Source organism: Stenella coeruleoalba (assembly GCF_951394435.1).
Source record: "Stenella coeruleoalba genome assembly, chromosome: 7".
In the NCBI taxonomy this organism is placed as follows: Eukaryota; Metazoa; Chordata; class Mammalia; order Artiodactyla; family Delphinidae; genus Stenella; species Stenella coeruleoalba.
The window spans coordinates 119,111,724-119,134,711 of record NC_137153.1 but is presented as its reverse complement, the minus strand read 5'-3'; the positions used below and the strand labels follow the sequence as shown (position 1 = coordinate 119,134,711).

General features: G+C 51.7%; 1 protein-coding gene across 1 annotated transcript in view; it reads left to right on the top strand.

Moving 5' to 3' along the window:
- AK8 (adenylate kinase 8) overlaps nt 1–22,988 on the top strand; it is a 128,361-nt gene that overhangs the window by 17,856 nt on the left and 87,517 nt on the right. Inside the window, exon 5 of the mRNA XM_079927432.1 lies at nt 3,996–4,064. Within this exon, the coding sequence (XP_079783558.1) occupies nt 3,996–4,064 (69 nt within the window). The remainder of the gene's footprint in view (nt 1–3,995; nt 4,065–22,988) is intronic.

The window sequence follows — 22,988 nt, the reverse complement described above, 5'->3', positions numbered from 1 at the left end:
GGAAACCAGCTGTGCCTGGGGTCGGCGGGGGACACCAGGGGACAGGAAAGGGTAGAAGACATGTGGAGGGGAGGGGCAGGGCTGCTCCCTGTTCCCCTTGGCAGCCTCGGGGGTGGGGCGGTTCCTGGGATCGTTGGGGCATATGGGCACCAGCAGGACACTCTCCCTCTCCAGCAACTTCTTCCACGTGGGGTAGGGTCTTGGGTGCTGGAATTTGCTTAAGTCGGTGATGCTCCAGGTGTGGTCCCCCGACCAGCATCCTCAGCATCACCCGAAAACCTACTCGAAATGCAGATTCCCAGCCTAACCCGGACCTGCCGAGTCAGAAACCCTGGGGCGAGGCCAGTGATCTGTGAGTTAACAAGCTCTTCCGGGATGCACGTTCAAGTTGAGAACTACTGGCTTAAGCAGGAAATTGGCAGAGGGCAGATGTAAGGACACAGAGATGTCTTAGGAGATACTGAAACCAGGGACCAGATGCCGGCTAGCCTCCCTCTTGTCTCTGGCCTACTCATTCATTCATTCTCTCTCCCCCGCTCACTCTTGTTCTTGACTTTTGCTGTCCACTTCTAGAAGCCATAGTGGCCCCATAACTTTCAAGGGGAGACATTACAAGTTCCCATCAGAGGCGCCCCCTCCCTTATCCTCTTGCTGTCTGCTCTTCCTCTTCCAATTCCACATCCTGGAAAAGCCATTCTGGGGCTGAGAGACCTGGTTTCTCTCTCCCCTTTTGTACTGGTTTTATTCCCTTATACTCCCCCCTGTGCCTGCAAAGTGGCTGCTGCAGCTCCAGCTGTTACATCCTCTCAGCTCCAGATCCAGTGGAAAGCAAGGTTCCTGCCCCTGATGATTGCACTCATGTCCTGGGCCTGACTCTCACTCGCTGGGACTGGGCCTTGGGCAGCCTCTGAAACAATCACAGTGGCCAGGAGTGGGATATGCTGATCAGCTTGGACCAATCAGGGCCCTCCTCTGGATCTGATGGTGGGCTTGACCCCACAGAAACTGTAAAGGCTGAAGGACAAGACAGTGTGGCCTTAAAGGAACTTTGGGGGACTGTATATTACTGGAGGTGGGGTGTATGGATGCTGGGCAGAAAATAAAAGCAAACACTGATGTATTGTTACTCATTTCTACTGGTGTAGTGTGTGAGGTCTGAAGAGGGCAAGTCCCAAGGTCACCCAACTGGCTGGAGCTGCAGCAGCCATTATGTAGGCAAGAGGTGGGAGTTTGAACCATGAATGGAGCCAGCCTTGGGCAGGGGTTGGGGGGATGAGCCCTCATGCTGAGGGTGAGTCTCTGCTCTACATAAAAACGTCTGTTCCAGGAATCCCGCACCCCCCAGCAATGGGCCTTAGCATTTGGAATTTATTTTGACTTCCCACATCTTTTATCAGAGGTGTGAGTGGGAGTTGGGAGAGATTTGGGCCCAGGCATCAGTGGCCCACTGGGCAGAGCTGCTTCCTCATCCAGATCCTTGCTGAGGAAGGAGGTGCAGGGCTTATTAAGGGGGCCTGAGGGTAACAATTTCCATAGCACCAAGCCCTTGCTGGGGGCCACGCACGTCCCAGGCGTCACGTGTATTACCTCATTTAATCCTCATGGCAACTCTTTGAAGCACTTGGTCTTCGTCTCATTTATAGACGCGGAAAGTGAGGCTCAGAGCACTGAAGGCACTGTCCAGGGTCACTTAGCAGGTGACCAAGGTCCAAATCATGAGTGTCTGAGTCCCCGGCCAATCCAGTGGTCCCCCAAGGTGCTCCCTGGGAACATTCTTTCCCCACTCGGGCCATCCTTCTCCTGAAGCCGGAGAGAGCCTTCTGGATCACAGCTCACAGGCCTTCCACCTCCTCCCCCTCTAGCCCCTGGCCCTCCCTTGTGAGCCGGTTCCCGGGACACCCTTCACTGCCACCTCCACATGCCCAGGCCCAGCCTGCTCTTGTCGGGGAACCCATTCCAACGGCTCAAAGAGAAGACAGGTCAGGGTGCCGCCTGTAGAATCAAGGAGAACTCGAGCCCCCGTGGGGATTGGCCCCCGACCTCCCAGCCCTTCTCTGCACATCTGGTTCCCCACGCCCTCTCTCGGAATCGCTCTGTGTGCGAACTGACCAAAGCCGCTTCACTGCGCGCAGGTAAACATGGAGGGGGCCGAGTGCTGTCTATTCCCCTGACTCTCGCTCCCAGGACATAACGAGAGTGAGGTGTGGACGGGTTCTGCCACGTGCATGGACGCTTATTAAAGCGCCATTTCTAAGTCAGCAGCCCCAAGCGTTCCCACAGCCTGTCCCAGAGGCTCCATGATGTCCCAGCTCTCTGTCCCTTTAGGTGCTCCTTCATCACTGCAGGCAGACACGGCAGCATTCCCGAGGCAGGATCTGGTCACTCTGGACGCTGGCTCTAAAATGAGAGGTCCAGACTTTTCTCCAGCATCACTGACATGTTGCCAGGCCCACCGCTTGCCCTAAGGATACTTCGGGAAATTAGGGAAAAGTGCTCGTTCCCCCGGGCCTACGTGTTCCCCCTTCAGGGTCCCCAGCTTGGCAAAAGGAGTGTAAGGTAGATTTCCCCTGCCCCTCACTGCACAGCTGGGTGCCTCTGGGCTCCCCTGCTGGGCCGTGGCCCTGAGGGCCCTCACCCTCACGTGGCAGAGGCCCTACCCCCTCCTGGAGGCTGGTCAGCCCGGACATAGCTTGGGATGTGTGGCCCAGGGCTGGCCCAGGAGTCTCCCTTGGCCGAGTGTTGGGGAGTTTGGGGAGAAGCACCCGCTTTTAGTGACTGGAGGTCAAGGGGACACCTGGGAGTGGGTTTTCCAGGGGCATGGGCTCTGGGGCATTTGAGGTTTTGTTAGAAAGAGCAGACCTGGTTGTGAAAAATGGGATGTCACTTCTGATCCGAGAGAGACAGCTGAGAAGAGAGGAAGCAGAAGGAAGGCCACTCTAGGTGTCACTCCGCGTCCCCCGCGACCGCTGCCTGTTTGTCCTTCCCAAACCTGGCCGGCCCGGGTTCAGGTCCTGCCTCTGCTCCTGCCTGGCTGTGTAGCCCAGGGAGGTGACCTAACCTCTCTGGCGCCCAGCTTCCCCATCCGTATAAAGGGGATGAACATAGTACAGACTGCACAGAGCTGTAAACGTTGACTGCTGTAGCCTGGCACCCAGCACACGCTCAGCAGAAACCACCAGCACTTTCAGTACTTACTGAGCGAAGTAGGGAACGTGAAGTTTCGTTAAGTCATCAGTCAGCAGGGGCTTCCTCCATCCCCGACGCTGTTTGGTACAGGGGCAGAGGTGTGCTGGTCAATGTTTCACAACCAGCTCTCCGAGGGAAAAAGCCCTCCTTTGCAGCATTTGCCTATTTCCGTGGTACAAATGCCACAGAATACCAGGGCCTGCTTCAGGCTACCACCGTGGGGTCACGGAACGTGGGTTTGGGAAGAGATGTGCACCACCGGCTCCCTCTCGTACACCGTTGTCTGGGGGACAAAGCGAGTAAGACTCAGTCCCTTTCCTCCAGGAACTGTGAAACTTTCTGGGGAGACAGACATGTGAGCAGGCCCCTGGAAGGGCGTCTGGTTAGTGCAGTAACAGAGTTTGCCATCGAGGATTATGGCAGCCGCCGACCCAGCCCGGGAAGGGTCAGGGAGGGCTGCCTGGAGGCAGTGGCACTTGGGGCTGAGGCTCAGCGGGAACCTGGAGTCGCCCAGGTGGCGGTGGGGCAGAGCATTGGGGCGGGGGCTCAGGAGAAGCCAGAGCATGGAGGTGGGCGCGCATGCATGTTGGGGGGGTCATCAAAGAGGAGCCCGGGCTGGACGAGGGCAGGGCCGCAGGCTGGGCCTGGGCTTCATAGAGGCCACAGGGCCCTGGTCCGGGACCTGGAGAAGCTTCGCGTCCACAGGGCCGGGCCCTTGGTTCTTAGCGAGCCCGCTGGCCTGCCAGCTTGTGTCCCTTTGAGCCCCACACGGAAGGTCAGACTCTCATCCTGTGTCATCTTTCCTGTAGACGTTGCCCAACATGCTGCTCGTCAGACTGCTTCAGGAACGCCTGAGGGAAGAGGACTGCGTCAGGCGGGTGAGAAGCCCTGCGTGGAGCCAGCGGGGGCTCCGGGGAGAGGGGGCCTCCTTTACCAGATGAAGGAGACTGAGGGCCGTGTGTTTATGTCCCAGAGCAGAGATGACCTGCAGAGAAGGGTAAGAACCTAAACTCGGTGAAGGTCAGGCTGTACACGTGGATTTCACCTTGGACGGAGGAAAAATAACAAGGTGGCATCTGGGGAGCCCATCGGGATTCCTGTAGGAAAGAGCTGGCCCACCCCACGGGGTCACAGGAGAGCCTTTAATGGAAGGACAGCTGCAGAAGTGGGGAGGGAGACGCCCCGGACCTGGAGGGGCAGAGGGAGGATTGGGGGGCCCCCGGACTCTCCTTCCATCCTCTGACCTCTCGCCAGCGCTCTCTTCCGCCAGACCCCGTGAAGCCAGAGGGCAGGGGTCCGGGTGAGGCCGTCCGTGGAGGTCAGCCTCCTGGGACGTGGACGGGGGTTGTGATATTGTGATTTATAAGAAGAAATGTGTATTTGGTCTTCGTCCAATTTATCAGTTGTTCGGGAATTTTTTAGTATTCCATGTTAATTTTTCCCTTGTGTGTTTTACTGTTATCTCTTTGTAGGTGTTTTTGTTTTTCTTTTTTTTAGTGGATGACCTAACAATTACAATATACAAACTTAGATTTCCACAGTCTACTTAGAGTCGGTATTTTACCATTTCAGGCAGAATGTGCAATATTGGTCTCTTTCCTGTCTTCTCTTTATGTTTTAGTTGTCTTATGTTTTCATCTGTATGCATCAAAAATCTCATCGGGCAAATGTTATAATTTTCAGTCTCAAGCATCAAACATATTTTAAAAACTCGAGAGGAGAATAGTTTGCTATATTTATTCAGGTATTTACTATTGCTCTTGTTCCCCCTTCCTTCCTGATGTTCCAAGTGTCCCTTTCCATCTGAAAAACTTTTGAGCAATTCTTCTAGGGTAGGTATGCCGGCAATTAATTCTCTCGCTTTTCCTTCATCTGGGAATGTCTTTATTTTGCCTTCATTCCTGAAGGATAGTTTCTTCGGGATTCAGAATTCTAGACTGACAGTTTTTGCTTTCAGCCCTTTGCAGAATGTTTCACTTTTAACACTGTGGTTTCTGGTGAAAACCCATAGTCATTCAAACTCATAAATAACGTGTCCTTTCTCTCTTGCCCTTTCAAGCTTGCTTTCTTTGTTTGTATTTTCAGAAGTCTATGATGCGTCTGGGCGTGAATTTTTTGGGATTTATTCTCTGCGGGGCTCCTTGAATTTATACGTTTATGTTTTTCTCCAAACTTGGGAAGCTTTCGGCCGTTGTTTCTTCAACTAAATTCCCACACCGTTCTCTTTCTTCTCCCCTCCGAGACTCCTCTGGCATGAAGGTCAGGCCATCTGGTGTTCTCTCATGGGTCGCTGAAGCTCTGTTGTTTTGTTCTGTTTTGTTTTGTTCTATCCTTTTTCCTCTCTGTTGATGAGATTGATAATTTGTATTGAACTAGCTTCAGGCTCCTTAAATCTTTTCTCTCTCATCTCCAGGCTACTCCTGAGCCCGCCCAGTGAGTTTTTAATTTTGATTATTGTATTTTTCAGTTCTGCCAATTCCATGTGGTTCTCCTTTCTGTCTTCTGTTTCTTTGCCGAGGATTTCTATGTGCCTTTGTCTACAGGGAGCTTTGTCGTTGTCGTTGTTTCAGTAATGGCTGCTCCACTGTCTTGTCTGACAGTTCCAGCCCTTGAGTCACGTTGGTAGTGGTGTCTAATGTCCCGTCCCACGTGAGCTGAAATTTCCTGGTTCTCCCTGTGCTAAGTAATTTTGTACCCTGAACATGCAAAATATTGCCCTGAGACTCTGGGTCTTGCTTGAATCCTACGGCAATCCTACGGCAATACCTATGTTGATATTTTCGTCTTAGCAGACAATTGATTCAGTTGGGCTCGGGTCGCAAGTTCTAACCACCTTCTCTGGGCTGTGGTTTCCACCTCAGTTCTGTTCGCAAGCCTTTGCAGTGCTGTGTGGTTCTCTACAGCTCTGTGCTGTGTGGGTGCCACCCGGGGGGCCTGGGCAGCGGCTGTGCTGGAGGTCATTTCTCAGGAAGGCTGCAAGGCTGTTCGGGGTCAGCCCCATGCGTGCACACCTCGGGGGTGAGCCGGGAGTCCATAAACGACGTCATTTGGTTGCTTTCCCGCGCTCCCCTCTTTGCCGTCTTCTTGGTGACCTCCAGTTCCCTGGTGTCCCTCTATTTGATCTTTTGGCCAGAAAGCTGGGCCTTTATCTACCTGGCTCTGTCACAGGCTTCCTGTGACAATGCTTGTGACCAGGGCCAAGTGGCGGAAGGACAGTGAGACGAAAAATTCATGGGACTTTGCTACATTTTCTAGGGACTGGCGAGGAAGGGTCCCCTGCGCTGTAAGAGTTGCAGGCCCCCGCAGGCCCCCTTTGTCAGGCAGGATGGCCTCAAGACAGGAGTGCAGAAAAACAGAAAAGAAAAAAAAACACAGGGAGATTTCCCCTGCTCTCTCTGCGTGTTGGGAGTCCCATTTCTTTTTTAATTTTATTTATTTATTTATATTTGGCTGTGTTGGGTCTTCGTTTCTGTGCGAGGGCTTTCTCTAGTTGCGGCGAGTGGGGGCCACTCTTCATCGCAGTGCGCGGGCCTCTCACTGTTGCGGCCTCTCTTGTTGGGAGCACAGGCTCCAGACGTGCAGGCTCAGTAGTTGTGGCTCACGGGCCTGGTTGCTCCGCGGCATGTGGGATCCTCCCAGACCAGAGCTCGAACCCGTGTCCCCTGCATCGGCAGGCGGATTCTCAACCACTGCGCCACCAGGGAAGCCCGGGAGTCCCCTTTCTTACTTCTCGAGCCAGAAATAGGGGCTCCTGGCCCCGTCTCTGTCCCTCCCTGTTGCCCATCTCAGGTCTCAGGCTGCCTGGAGAGACCAGCTCGGGGACGCCGGCTTACAGGGATCTTGAACTTTGATCTTCTTCCCCAGTTCACCTACTACTGTATTTATACTCTCTGAGTCCTCAGACGGCTGCCCTTTGCATTCTGTCCGTGCATCGTAGCTGCTTTCAGTGGAGGTGACAGGTTACAGTGGGCTTACTCTGTCTTGCCCAGAACCAGAACTCGTGTGCGCACACGCACAGACACATACATACACTCTCTTGCTTAAAAATTGCTTGAGAGGCCCACATCTGGAAGGATGCCTGGGCACCTTCCCAGGGCACTGGTGGAGGAGGAGCAGTTCTCACAGGCTTGCTCTGCATGGTCCTCAGCCGCGTGGGTCTAAATCATGAGAGAGCCTCAAGTAAGCTGCAGTCTGAGTTTCAAAGTCTGGTCTGAACAGCCTCATTTCCTCTGACTTCAGATTGTTCCCAGCGAGCTGATTGTCTCTTGCTGCCCAGGCCTAGGCAAGCGCCCAGAGCTCAGAGGCCAGTCTACGTCGGGGGTAGACACATTCTTTTCTGTCCAGGCTAGATAGTAAATATTTTAGGCTTTGCAGACCGTACAGTCTTTGTCGCAATTTCTCAATTCTGATGTAATGTGAAAGCAGCCATACATGATATATAAACGAAAGGGCATGGTTTGTTCCAGTAAAACTTTATTTATAGAAACTGGCAGCAGGCTGTGGTTTGCTAACCCTTGTCCTAAATGATACTTTCACACGATGATAAAAACACTTCTACCCTTTCTCTTCAGTTCTAAATAAAAAACAGACCTCCACCTTCCAGCAATGTTAGGAGAAAGGCCACTTAACCACAGACTTTGGTTGTAACCAAGTTCCCTCCTAGTGACCCGGCTCCCAAGCCCCCCGGCTCGATTCCACCCACTCCAGTCAAGTGCCCGCTGTAGGCACGGCATTGTCCATCCTGCTGGGACCCTGCCCCCTGCCCCCACTCACCCTTCGCAATTCCCCACGAGCAGGGTGGTACCCTGGGCCCCAGGCTCACCACGTGCAGTTGGAGACAGAGCCTCACGTGCTCAAAGCAAAGCCGACTGGGAAGGCTCGTGATGGGGCCACAAACACAGTGTGAAGGGAAACCAGGCCCCGGGGAGTCGAGTTGTCACCGAAGCCTCTCGAGATGGGGGCGGGGCCGTCTGCGGAGAGGCTGTCTTGGGCAGAGGGGCCGGCAGGCAGACAAGGCAGGACTGGGAATATAGCTCCCCCGACCCCTACCACCACCTTAGTTCAACCAACCTCAGACCAACTCTTCCTAAAACTGACCCACCCATCAGTCACCCTCTTATCTGGGAAATGGTGAAAGAATCGTTTGTCAGGAGTGAAGGGGAGGGCAGAGCACCCTAAGTGACTGGAAACGGGACGGGACTTGCTCGTACAAAACGCTCTTTGCCTTAATCCGTAATTGGTTATGAGTTGCCGAGCCTAATTCAACTCTGGCCTTGCGGATCCCCAGGCAGGAAGCGTTCGGGTCTGCCTTTCGTCTCTTTGCTCTTCAGAGCTGAGCTGTTTCTCCTCTTCACCAGCACTGCTTGTCACATGGTGGGTGTCACTCCTTTGGTATGAGTGCACCCAAGTCACCCAGACCGGAACCCCTCAGCGGGATGGGGGCTGTATTTTTTTAAATTAATTAATTAATTAATTTTTGGCTGCACTGGGTCTTCGTTGCTGCACGCAGGCCTTCTTTAGTCGGGTTGAGTGGGGCCTACTCTTCGTTGCGGTGCGTGGGCTTCTCACTGCAGTGGCTTCTCTTGTGTGGAGCACGGGCTCTAGGCGTGCGGGTTTCAGTAGTTGTGGCATGCGGGCTCAGTAGTTGTGGCTTGCGGGCTCTAGAGCGCAGGCTCAGTCGTTGTGGTGCGCAGGCTTAGTTGCTCCGCGGCATGTGGGATCTTCCCGGACCGGGGCACGAACCCGCGTCCCCTGCATTGGCAGGCGGACTCTCAACCACTGCGCCACCAGGGAAGCCCTGATTGTCTATTTAAAAATTTTTTTAACCTCTGTAAGTCACTGAGTCATGGTTTCTGGGGAAAATAAGATGACTTTCTCTGTGATTTCAACTGGACATTTGCCCTCAGTAATCTAGAATAGTCTCTCAAACACACATTTAACTTCCATAAGGCTTTCTTGAGCTTCTCTGAAAGCCCAGGCTGCACAGCTCACCTGCAGCACGGACACAGCGTGAGCCCAGGCATCCCAGGTCCTTGCCGACAGCTACTACCATCCTCAAAATGGTCATAACGTTTATGAGCATTACTAATTAATTATATCAAAGTGATGTCACTGTTAGTTACATCGTACTCTGTGACTGTACTGTGCATTACACTTAACACTGTCGGTGGAATTAATACTATTTGTGTTAATATTTATCATATTCATTATCATCATCATTCCTATTCTGATGATGGTGGCAGATGTTGTCTGGACTCCAAACAGAGGCTTGGGAGCCCCGGTCTGGCACTTGGTCCCCTACACCCCACTGAGAGTACCCCACGCAGAGAGGCTGTAATTATTATACTGTTGATGGTGACCGCTGATTGGCGGTTTAGGGCTGAGTGCCACATCAGCGATCTCATTTCCTTTGTACGACAGCGCAATGGAGCCTCGCGGCTGTCATCACCCCTGTTTTAGGGATGTAGCATCTTAAGACTCGCAGAGTCTTGCACAAAGCCCCACAGTCAGTCCCAGAACCAGGATACAAACGTGGAGTCATGCTTTGGGCCACTCTGTACTTGTCTGACCATCACACGCTGTGTGTCTACAGCGAGTACTTCACTTCCCGGGACCTCTGTTGCTCTATCTGTAAAACACTGGACTCGGGCTCGAGCACTGGAGCTCCTTCTGGCCTGACATTCTGATTCTGATCGTGTTCAAGCCATTGTTACCTGCAGAGCAAAGAAATATCTTCTTTAATTTGTTTGAAAATTTCTCTGAGCTTCCAGGGACATCCAGTACCTTTTTCATCTCTTCCCGGTGGAGACAGGATTTCAAGAGTAAGAGATGAGGTCCTAATTATGTGCTCTGGTTGTTCAGAAACAAAACGAACCCTCATCCAAAATAAACAGGCTTTCTTGCTTTTAGGGAGAAAAATGGCACATATGCATATTCATTTATATGGTGATTATTATTATTTAACTTCGCAGGGACTAGAACTGGTAATTTAGAGCACAAAACGGAGGCAGGGAAGTGTTCAGGGAAAAAGAATGCAATCATAACCCTTCAGGATTCTGTAGTTAATGTTGCCTTTTTTCCTTTTCTTTTTTTTTTTTTTTTTTGGTCTCATGCAATCTCTTTGAAGAATGTCTTTGAAGTGACCATCAAATACATTAGAGAAAGAGAAATTAGCACTTTGTATTGGAATTATCGAAAGCAGGTGGGCAGTACGTTCAGGGACCAATTGGCTTTTCTTTAGGGGCAGCTGAGTTCTTGGAGTCCGGGAGTGCCCAGTTCTTGAGACCACATCTGTAGGGCAAAGGGAAGCTAAGAAGTAGGCAGGGAGTTCAGGAAATGTGAGGGGAAAGGCTCAGTACCAAAGAGAATCTAAATCTCACCTTCACCATAGTCACCGTTTGCTCTCCATTTTTTTTTGGATTACCAAGAATCCCTTTCCCTTCTTTGACACCGAATCCATCTCCCTGCAGCCACCGTGGTCTCTTTCCTCCTAGTCCTGCCTTCATATCGCTGCCAGAGAGATTGCTTTAAAAAATGAACAGATTTATTTCTTGACTGCAGAACATTCATATGGTTCAAAATTCAAAAGGTACCCAGGTCCCCCTCAAACTCTTGTCCCCCGCCACTTGGTTCCCTTCCCTGGAACCAAGCTGACCTGGAGTCAGCTGCTGTTAACACTCCCTTGAAAGAACATTCTTCTGAAGAGTATTTGTTACACAGAGAAGCATCTGTCTTTTTTTTCTTTTTGCGGTACGCGGGCCTCTCACTGTTGTGGCCTCTCGCGTTGAGGAGCACAGGCTCCGGACGCGCAGGCTCAGCGGCCATGGCTCACGGGCCCAGCCGCTCCGCGGCATGTGGGATCTTCCCGGACCGGGGCACGAACCCATGTCCCCTGCATCGGCAGGCGGACTCTCAACCACTGTGCCACCAGGGAAGCCCTCATCAACTTTTTTTTTAAACATTGTCTTGAGAACTATTCCTACCTGAAACCTTTTATGAAAGGGGAAACTGAGGTCCGAATGGAGGAAGGGACTTAGCCTAGGTCAGGGGACCAGCGGGCCAGGACAGGTGTGGACCTGCCACCACACCTGGCTGCCAGGCCCAGCTTCAGCCCGGGAACCCGGGACCCTGTGCCATCCCTTTGACAAAGGTATTTCTGCATCACCAGGACCAGGCCGATTGGAATGTCACAGACAGGGACCATCAGGCTAAGAGAGACAGAAGAGATGTTTCCGTGTATGGCCAGCCACCTCGCCCAGCTGTGGGGAGGAAGCAGCTGTGCCCAACGATGATGGCTTGTCAGGCGCTGGGAGTTTCATCACCCGTGAAAAGTCAGAGGCCTCCACGGATGGCTCGTGTCTGCCTCTGCTGGCCTGTGCCATCCCTCGCACATCTGGGCTGGTGGGCGGCAGCAGGACCTGGTGGGGGAGCTGGGCGGGCCTCGGTGCGGCTCGGTGTGGGCGCCCGGGGATTGCAGGCAGGCCTCGAGGGCTCTGGGGTGCGCAGCGCGTCGTACAAGCACCGTGCCTGGCCCTGAGGCCCACTGGGCAGGGTTACCCCGCTTTCCCATGCGAAGCGAGCCGAGTGAGAGCAAACCAGGATCACTAAGGGGTGGGGGAAGCCTGCTGCCCCCATGGGCCTCCCTGTGTGTTAGGCAGGGGTCCTGTACCCTCCGGGCTTGGCTCCTGACCCGCCAGCGAGCCCACAGCATGCTTCTGGAGTCATTGCTCCAGTGAGCTCTGGAACATCCCGTACCTGCATGGACGAGAGTTGGCAGTCTTTTTTTTTTTTTTAATTTAGTTTATCTGTTTGGCTGTGCCGGTCTTAGTTGCAGCGTGTGGGATCTTTAGTTGAAGCATGTGGGCTCTTAGTTGCGGCATGTGGGATCTTAGTTCCCTGATCAGGGATCGCACCCAGGCCCTCTGCATTGGGAGCGTGGAGTCTTAACCACTGCGCCACCAGGGAAGTCCCAGCAGTCTTTTAATTGTAGTGCCTGGAGGGAAAAACAATGAAATTTCAAAACTACCTGGAGCCTCCCTGGCCCTGGCTTCTGTCCATTGGCCTTGGCTTTTCTTTCCTTCTGTGAGCGTCCACTTGGGCTGGAGTTCACTGCTCCGGAGGTTAGGGCTGGTTCTCGCCAGGTGTGAGGCCAGAAGCCCCTGCAGGCTGAGCGGGGCCGTCGGCAGCGACCTTTAGTGTGACCTGGGCAGGGATCGGCACGCTCACGTGGTAGTTGGCACCCCCCTCGGTCGCACTCTGTGTTGCAGCACCTCTCCTTTCTGTTTCCCAAACCAGGGTGCTTGGAGTCCCACCCACCCGAGCGGATAACACACCCTGATAACACATATTCACCTGCTGCGTCCGCGTCCCCCGGGGCGGCCCGGCAGAGGCCTGCGGAGGGACGCTGCCCCGCCTGCGCTCAGGGTGCTGAGTTCTCACCACCCCCTCATCCCCAGCCGCTGGTCAGGAAGTCTTCCCAACGCCTCCACAAAAAGCAGAGGCGTGAACAACGGAACGTTTCCCCGGGGACCTGTGGTTACTTAAATGGGATGCAAGCAGGCCCCTCCTTCAGGGAGCTCAGGAAATATCAACCCAGCCCATGACTCGTCACGTCTGAGACTGTGGTGAAGATCAGAACAAAAATCGTGTGATACCGTTTACGTGTGGACTCTAATGAAAAGTGATATGGAGGAACTTATCTACACAAGAGCCCGACTCACAGACTTCGAAATCAAACGTGGCTGCCGCAGGGGAAACGTGGGGCGGGGGAGGGACAAGTTAGGAGATTGGGATTAACAGATACACACTACTATATATAAAATACATAACCAATAAGGATCTAGTGTACAGCGCAGGGAACTCCACTCAATGTTCTGTAATAACCTATATGGGAAAAGAATCTGAAAAAGAATGGGTATATGTATACGTATAACTGATTCACCTTGCTTACACCTGAAACTAACACAGCATTGTAAGTCAACTCTACTCCAATAAATATTTAAAAAACAAAACACCGGAGAGGCCAACACTGAGCCCAGCACAGGTGCTGGGCAGCAATGCGGGTCCACTGAGGTCAAGGTACCAATAGTCGTTAACCAGCCTTGACCAGCACATGGTGCAAGTCACTGCCACGCTCGGAAGCACTTTCTGGTGAGATCCGCACAGCTGTCCTGCGAGGTTTTCAACAACCAAGACTTACAGGCACCTACTGTGTGACAGGGACCATTCTAGGTTGTGTGAGGGACAAAACAGAACGAAGGAAACAGAGTGCCCGCTTTCACGGGCCCGTGGCTAGTGGTGCAGGTAGGCGTTTAGCACTGTGATTCTCCCACTTTACAGAAAAGGAGGCTGCAGTGCCGGACCCCCGCTGCTGACCCAAAGGAAGGATCCGTGTGTTGCCTGAAAAAAGAACTGCTCTTCCAGAAATCCAGCAAGTTCCGGTGTCTGGCACCACGCCATCTCCCTCCTTGAGCTGCAGAACGACATCACCAAAGGCAAAACTTTGACCACGCCCCCAGCTTGCTAAGTCAGGGAGAAGAAGGTCTCCGAGGCACCCTGGAAGGGGGTCGCTTCCCCGCCGCCCCCCGTGATCAGTGCATGTGTTTCCTTTACAGAAAATGTAAAGTGAGACTTTGCGTTCACAGGTCAACTTCTTTCTGATCTCATTTCATATCGTGGAGATGCTCCGTTACTTAGGAGATGTTGCGGGAGCACACTTCTGACTGTAGAACCGAGAGTCTAACATTTACTTGGCAGATTTCTAGACTCTTGTTTACTTTTTCCTGTCTGGTCACAGATTGACGCGTCCCTGCCCGTAACGGGAGTGAGTGTTTTATAGTGGAAACGCTAACGGAACGCAGAAGCCCGATTCTGGTCTACAGAACCCCCCGCTGTTTGTTTTACTTCTCCTGGCGGCGTCACTGGGCTGGCATGAATTACCCAGCTCTCATCCTCTGACGGTGGGAACGCGGGATTTTCTTGCCGTTGTTCTGACACTCGCGGGTTTGTAGATGTCACTCGCGTCCTCTGAGGAGTGCGGGTTTATTGATCAACAGCTCTGCTGAGGCCCCGGGGCTGTGTGTTTTTCTAACACAAATGCAGTCAGGATGGCTGGGCATCTGGAGGGGAGGTCGGAACTCCACTCGGAAAACTGAACGGCATGCGTCACAGCGAGGCAGGGCTCTGCGGGCCGGGCTGGACGCCGTGAGTACCCCCTTGTGGGTCCCTCGTTTGTGGGTGTTTCTGGACCCTGCGGTGTGGTCTCGGGCTTGTTCATGGCGTGTGTGGCCCACCTATCTGCTGGCTAAGCAGCAGGCACCCCGGGTGCTCTGCGGGCAGCTGATGCCTGGGATGCCCTTAGGATCCTTCTAACTGCCGTCGGGGAGGGAAAAAAGATGGCTGGAATGCAGGACAGAGGCCGATGTTCGAGCCACTGTAAGTGGACTTCGGAGCAGCAGAGAGCGTTGGAGAGGACTGGTGATGTTGGAGACCGCATTGGACTCAGAACCACCAACCACGTCACCCTCGGCAGGTTGAGGTCGGATCCAGGGGCCGGATCAGAGACCTGCCTCCCGAGAGCTGGAAACGCCCACCAGGAGGACGGAACAGAGGGGCATCCTCAATCGCCCATTCCCAGGCTCTTGGTGTGGCTTAGTTTTGCAGCTAGCTGTCAACTGTGAAAACGTGGCGTGTGCCAGAGACCGGAGACGGTTGCTGCTGCCGTTCTCCAGCACCTGCAATTGGCCAGACCTTGAGCTGGCCCTGTACGCTCATCACTGCGCCTAACCTTGAACACCAGGAAGTGTGGGCCCGTCAGCATTATCCCTACTTTGCAGATAAGGAGATTGTTAAACAGTTGGTATGTGGGAGTCTGGGGGTCCACTTGTAGCTTGATACCGTCAGTCAGTGGGATTTGGAAGAATTGTGGAAACTAAAGTGGATGAATTTTAGCTATAATCTGTAACATATTAAGTACCCCCAATTTTAATTATAAACGTACTACCTATAATATTAATTATAAATGAGAGTATTGGTTAGAATACCAGAGCAAACATATATATATATTTTGGCATGCCTTTTATTTGTTGAGACTGTGTGGAATTCACTAGTCTTTAGACCGATGAGTTCTCATTCTCTGAACACGTCATCGATCCTCTCACGTTGCGCTTTCCACAGCTGGTCAGGTCGGGTTTTCCTGGAGCAACACTGTGGTGTCTGGTCTCTGGCAGCAGGAGAACACAGGCCTGAGCTGAGATGAGCTCAGGAAGATGTGGAAAGTGGTCCAGGCCTCCGGGTGGGTTGAGCGTGAATGTCCCCAAGGAACTGAGCCCGCGGTGGAAGGCTGTTTTGACTGGGAGGGAGGGAATGAAAATGGGGTGTGTTTCTGAAGGAAATGACCCAGACACTCCAGGGGCAGCCAGACAGAGGGAAAGTGACCAGTGGTGACCAGCACCCACCGACGGAGGGGATGGAGGGACAGCTGTTCCTGGTGAAGGTGAGGCCCAGAGCGTCCCCCAGACTACTGCCCACCTTTTGGGGCCTGAAACGGCAGCCTTGTAAAGTCAGCCACTTGGAGATGCAGCCTCTTTCAGTCCTGCGGAAATGCAAATGCCCTCGCACTGCAGACGGTTCTTAGGAGAGAGAAAGGCACCCGTGTCTGTGAGGTGCCTGCTTTGGGTCAGGAGCTTTGTCCTCACACGTGTCATCAATAATCTTGTGCGATCATTGCAGGGATTTTCTCTTAGGTGGGTCTGACTGCCCCCACCTTACAGGCTAAGACTCAAGGCTTAGGTAATCGATGGTCACAAGGCTCCAGGGTTGGAGCCCAGTTGTGGACCCAGCCACAACTCTGCCCATGGCCAGTGCTTTCCCTGCACCAGGGCCCAGATGGACAGGTGTGGCGGCCCCAGGATAAAGGGGGAGAGGGCACCAGCTTGAGGAGGAGGCGTGAAGCTACAGGCTGGCTGCTTGGCTGCGAGCCAGGATCAGTGGATTTGGAAGGGAGAGAGAGGAATGAGGCCTGAGAAACCATCGGGTCAGTGAACTCGGGCCACTGCAACCTCTGAGAATGAGGCCAGGAGCTCTGGGCTGACGTGTGCACCCAGCTCAGACCCAGCACTTGACCTTCAGCGTGTACTTCGGAATTCCCTGGGAGAAGAGTCATTACAGGTGTTGATCAGACCCAGGTAACTTGTCAGCGGCCCCCAAGGTCTGCCCCCACTGCCTACGGGGGTTTCCCCCTTCTTTTCATGATTTCGAGAGCTGGCAGAATTTCACAGGAGAATCAGGCTGCATGATTGCAAGTAAATTATCATGTTTTAATGTGCAAAGACCCTTAGAGGCAGGGCAGTCCCTCGTCCTGGTTGATGCCTATTTTCCCTGCATAATTATGAGTAGCTGTTCACTCTTAAAATGTCTTTGTTAGACCATAAATGTCTTTGCTAGAAGTTGCCTGGTCCAATCCTCTCGTTTTACAGATGAAGTTCAGTGCCTTGCACAAGTCAAATGGCCAATTAGGAAAGAGTCCTAAGTAACAGAGTTGGGTCAGCCAGATTTGGGGGGGGGTAGTTAGTTACATGAACCAGTGACTGACCACCCCCAGGTGCTATCTATTGGACAAGCCCCCAGACCCAGGGCTTCTGACCTTTTCAATATGAAAGAACAGTGTACCACACACAGTGGTGGATAAATACGGCAATGAGTTGATAAACGGATGGGTGAATGAATGCATGAATGCACCCCAGGTCTTCCTGTGGAAATGCCCACCCCACTGTAAAAGCATGGTGGTTGTTTCCCGTCTGCTGGACCCAGGCTGGCGCCCCAGGTGGCTCCTGGGCAGGCGCTGGAAAACGGATGAGCACGCTGGAGTGAGCGTGCGCTGGCCCACGACTCGCTAGACTCCCTCACTTTTACCGAAATGTGTTTTTCCCAAGTCCTCGTCGATTAGAAAGCTTTCCTCAGTTCACATCTGGGATGCCAGTTACTGCTCTTTCCAAGAGATTGCCTTTTTTTTTTTTTTTTTTTGGCCGTACCGTGCAGCATGTTGGATCTTAGTTCCCCGTCCAGGGATTGAACCCGTGCCCCCTGCATCGGCAGTGCAGAGTCTTAACCACTGGACCACCAGGGAAGTCCTGAGATTGCCTTTTCTTTATATTCTTTATATTAATTCTTTATATTAAGTTCTACAGTCTTTTTTTTTTAAGATTTTTTTTTTGGATGTGGACCGTTTTTAAAGTCTTTATTGAATTTGTTGCAATATTGCTTCTGCTTTATGTTTTGGTTTTTTGGCCCTGAGGCATGTGGGATCTTAGCTCCCTGACCGGGGATTGAACCTGCACCCCCTGCATTGGAAGGTGAAGTCTTATCCACTGGACCGCCAGGGAAGTCCCTTAAGTTCTACAGTCTTAAGTGGGGTTCCTTCCTGACAGGAGGTAAAGAACAGAGTTCACCTTGCTCAAAAGTATAATAACGATAAAACCAGTTCACATGGACTGGGCCGTTTCCCCATCGCCAGGCACTGTGCTTGTTTTGTTGTTGTTTATGTGTGCGTTTGTTTATGGTCCTCATTTAATCGTCCCAGCAGCTGTGGGGTAGATTGCTGTTAGTGTCCCCGTTTTGCAGAGAAGGAGAACGAGGCCCCAAGGGACTGAGTCCCTGGTTGAAAGTCCCACGGCTGGCAGTGGCACAGGCTGGTTCCCAAGCCCCTGCTCTGCACCAGCATATGACAAACTGACACCCTAACAGACTAATCGTCTTTCTGAAGAGATGGGTCCACACCACAGACATCCTCTGAAGTGTTTGAAAGGAATGGACCCATTAGCTGGACGTTGTTGGATGATCCACTTCTTGTGCTTTCAACCAGAGGCCACTGTGTCTGAACCTGGGAACGAGACAGTGATGCCGTGAAGCACGTTATCTCTGCGGTGGGTCATCTCGGCATCGCCCAGCCTTGGAGCTGGGGTGGGACTGGTCTGCTGGGGATGGAACAGTGTGTTTTTCTGACTGTATCTTCCTCTGCAGAGTGGCCCCACAGACATTTTATATGAATTTGACTTTAAAACATTTTCTTAGCTATTTGGAACGAATAAAAAGCCTCTTAGACATTCACGTTTGTGCTTTACCAAATTTTAACACCCTGGAGATCAGTGGCTTCTAACCTGCAGACCTAGGAGTACGGATTTTCCCACATTCACCTTTGTATAGGAAAACGTCAGGCCTGTGTCCACCGATTTGCTAGCAAGGGTGGAACTTGGCACTGTCGGTTGTTCAGAAACATCTCTCCTGCCCGTCTCAGCCTGTCTGGGCACGTGCGTTTTTGAGCTGCGCACAGGAAACGGCCAGGCCAAGCCTCGGTGGGGCGGCAGAGCCAGTGTGCCGGCGAGTTACAGGAGTGTCTCACTCTGCTGCAGCGCGTGCTTGAACGTGGTCAGGAATGCCGGCAGCTGCTGCCTATTGTTTGAGATGAAACTTCAAAGTAAAACTTCCCGCCAGTCACCTTTCAGATGAGTTGCATGTGGAAGGCGTCCGAAGATGCCATGGCAGGCTAAGACTGTCATGTTTCTGTATAAACCAAAGGAACCAGTACTGGGGCAATTTGATGTCAACATTTTTTTGTACTCATCGAAATTGTTCTCACCGATTGTCTTGAAACACATCCGTTTCCCAAACTTGATCTTTTAATATGCATTTCTTTTCTGGCTGATAAAAATCTCCCGGTTTTTCCTCTTTTATATGTTGGGAAACCGTATAACGTTTCATCAGAAAAAAGCGAGGGAGGTGGCGGCCCATGATGCCTCTTGCGGAGTGTCTCCCGGTTCACACTCTGAGCTGAGTGGGTCTGATCGAGTCCAAACCTTCAGCCTCAGTCGGCCTCCTTGGGACGGTGAGGAATCAGCCTTCGGCTCCGGGGAGCGCCTGGGATGGAGGCTCCAGAGGCTGCGGTTGGAGCCGGAAGCTGGATCAGGGCGTCCTAGGGAGAACCCAGGGGAGCACCCCGCTCTGGTCTTTGAGGAGAGGGGAGGAGACAAGGGGCACCGCATCAAACAGGCGGGGGGCCCAGAGGGCAAGAGTCCTGCAGCGTGAAGTTGCTAACTGCGCTTTAATAACAGTCAGAAGGGCAGAAGAGGCCAGTGTTCACACAGGGCGGGCCGCCCACTCGGCATCCGGCAGCGCTCTGCCGGGCCTCGCCACGTTCCCTAGGCTGGCTGGCTGCTTTTCTTCCCTGTTTTTTCATCTGTGACATCTGCTCGGTGCTTGTCCCTCCTGTGATACCGTACCCCTCGCAGCTGTGCAGACCTCCAGCTCTGTGCCGGTGCAGGGAGTGCCCTGAGCATACGGCCTTTTTGATGTGTGATAAAACAGAAGCGAGCCACAGGGGTACGGCGAGCGAAGGCATCAGAATATCAATTAACCTGCTCTGAACAAAGCTGCAGCTCCAGAGTGGAACAGACATTTCACTGAAGTGTCAGGAAGATGGATGATGTATTCTAATTAGGGACTGACTGCTCTCTCCGCATCCAGCCGTTCCTGGAAGTCAGAACCGCGACCCTCGCGATGCACCTCACCAGCGTCCCATCCCGGCATGGGATGCTACTGACTGATCGGTGACTCCTTGCTTTGCCAGAATTTGCAGCCATTAGCTTGCTCTCAACCAGAAGTGCTGTTTCGCCTTGAAAGTGTGGTCCCTTTTGCCACTGGGCAGTTGCGTATAACCTCTATAAAGTCAAGAGCTCTGGGAAGGAAGATCTTTGGCAGGCGCTAAGCCTGGGGCTCCCATCTCGAGGATGCTCCAGGACCCACACTCTGTGACGCAGAGGCCGTGGTCACTGTGCCCTTCCTTCCCAAGCGGACTGATGCGGGGATGAAGGGTCTCCACAGCTGCACCGGTGGGGTGGGGTTGCTGCCCTAAGAGGTCCTCCAGGGCCCTCGTTTCTTTGCACCTGGGTGATGGTGCCGTCTCCCTGAGTCTGAAAGAGTAACCCAGAGAGCAGGTGGCCTGGGATTCGCTTCGAGCGCGCCCCACCCACCTTCTCTTCTCCTTCCTTAAATTTCACATCCAAACCAGAATGAGGCACCAATGAGGCCAGTTAATTAGGGAGATGTTCCTCATTTTGCTGCACTTTTCCTGTGTAATTGGAAGGCCCGCTTTCTCCAGTCGGCGAGAGCTGTTCCCCTGAATACTTCTAAAAGCTTCGGACCACATACCGATACCAGCTGCAAATTTATGGGCAAGATTATAATGATTGCTCAGTAATGCAATATTAAAAGCGGAGGCCTTTCTCAGTGCTGAGTGAAGGCGGGGTTCCAACCTTCTTTCAGCTTCAAAAAGGGATTCGAAACAGAATTACCAGCCCTTGTCCTCGAAGAAGCAGTCAGGGGGCTCCGACTCCCTCCCCTCCAAATAAGGAAAAAATAAAGGGGTCTGAATGTAGCCAAAGTTCAGAACATTTGGGTTCAGCTTCCAGAACTGTAAGTGGGGGAGCTCTCAGACCCTGTGCTTCCTGATTCCTGGAGGGGTGCGCACATCTGTAGGTGTCTGCTCTTTGTAAGAGCTGCAGCCAGCGCTTGGCTGCCTATAACAAGGACTTGAGGGAGCAAAAGGCTGTTAAAAAATTTTTTTTGCAGTTTTGCTTCATTAGTTCTAGAATCCAGGGGCTCCGTGGCTGCGCGTTCTCCTGCATAATTTAAGGAATTAATGAAAGCATGCCTGATTTTTCCAATACTCTTTACTCTGTAAATTTGTTTAGCTTTTTTTTTTTAACTGTCCGTTGAGGCTGTTGGAACCTAAATATTTTAATATTGAAGAAATGTGATCTCCCCCCATATTTTTTTTAAAAAAGAAAGACATTCCTTGCCCTCAACCACACGGTGTTCTGTACATCAGGTGTTATGAGTTATGGGTGACCTTGGGTCTCAGTTCACCCTATCAGTCCATCCTCTGACCTTACGGCAGGCAAGTTCTTCTAATGACTGAGAGCAGGGGACCCCTTCTGGGAGCCCGCATCAGAAACCTGGGCTTCTACTTGGGGCTGTCTGACCCCGCCTCACCGCAGAATGGAGACCTGAGGGGGACACGTAGTTTTTCGAGGCAGGAGCCCGCTGTGTCCCCCTTTGCCTGGCAAAGTAATAAAGCTATCCTTTTCTACTGCAGCCAAAAAAAAAAAAAAAAAAAAAAAAAGAATGGAGACCTGAGACAATTTGCGGCTTTATTTCACTCTTCCAAAGCTCACTTTGTCTACCTTATCTGACCGTCAGGTGGAAGGTGTTAGTGTATGTGTGTATAACTCTAGGCTCATAGGATTTGAAAGGACTTTAGAAATTGTTGAATGTGACTATTACTGAGGTACATTAAAAAGAAAACAGCGTAAGCAAATGGGAAGATCATGGTTTTTGGGTTTTTTTGTGGTCTTCTTTGGCCGCACAGCTTGTGGGATCTTAGTTCTGAGACCAGGGATCAAACCCGGGTCCCCGGCAGGGAGAGCGCCAAGTCCTAACCACTGGACAGCCAGGAGATTCCCAGGAAGGTAATGTGTTGACTTGATATTGTAAAAATGTCCATCCTCCATAAATTACTCTATACGTTTAATGTCATTCCCAACCTTGTAGAATTTATATTTTGGAACTTGACAAAATAGTTTTCTGCCTACTTGGAGGAACAAAGTTTTGGAAAAAATAAAAAGAAGGAGGAGCATCTCCTATTAGATAGAACAATAAACTACAAAACAGCGATAATTCAGATGGTGTGAGGATGGCGCAAGAGTCTACAGGCAGAAAGATGTCAGAGCCAACATCGTATCAGCATGTAGCTGTGACTAAAAGGTGACATTCAGAGGGGAGGGGACAGGCTATTTCATAGATGACCGTGGGACAGTTGGAGATCCACAAAGAAACAGATGAGATCAAGGCTCACATCATTTTCAAAATAAAATGTGGCTCTTTTAAATATTTCAGTGTAAAGAGTAAACCGTTAAGAGAACTCAGCTTAAATGCAAGTGAACGCGTATCAGCTTTGGCAGCGGCAAGGGCCTTTTTATACATCCACACACCAGAATCCAAAGAGGAAAGCGCTGATTGATTTGGCCAAAAACCTGTGTGACAGAAACAACACCATACACAAAAGACAAACTGTGGAAAATGTTGGCAACATCATTTTTCTCAGAGTCTGTGGTAGCAGTTGCCAAAACGCGTTAATATTCTTAATATGTAAAGAGCTCCTGTAAACAAATGAGGACCAAACCCCAAGGGCAGAGTGAATAGACGGCATGAATGGGCATTTTGGAAAAGAAAAAAATTCAAATAGCCAATACACATATGGAAAAAACGTTGAGCCTCCTTAGTGATCAGAGAGATGTAAATTAAAGCAGCTACCGTGTACTCTAGTTTGCTGGACAGATTTTCCCCCAGGATAAAGCCTGACATTGACAAAGATGCAGGGAAGCAGGTGATCTGCCATTGGATTCAGAAACTGGTGGGCAATTTTGAAACTGTGATGAGGCAAAAGGTGTCAAAAGTTATAAAAGAAGGTATCAACTTTCCGAACTTTATCATGAGGATATTCTGTGTACCTCAAGATGTACTTATAGCACTTTTTAAACGATAGTTTTTGTTTGTTTGTTTTTCGGCCGCAGGCTGCGCAGCAGGTAGGATCTTAGTTCTCCCACCAGGGATCGATCCCGCACCCCCTGCAGTGGAAGCACAGAGTCTTAACCCCTGGACCACCAGGGAAGTCCCTAAATAATAGTTTTTGTTTTTTTTTATAATGGAATGAAACTAAATGAGCAGCAGTACGTTAGCATTTGGCAGGT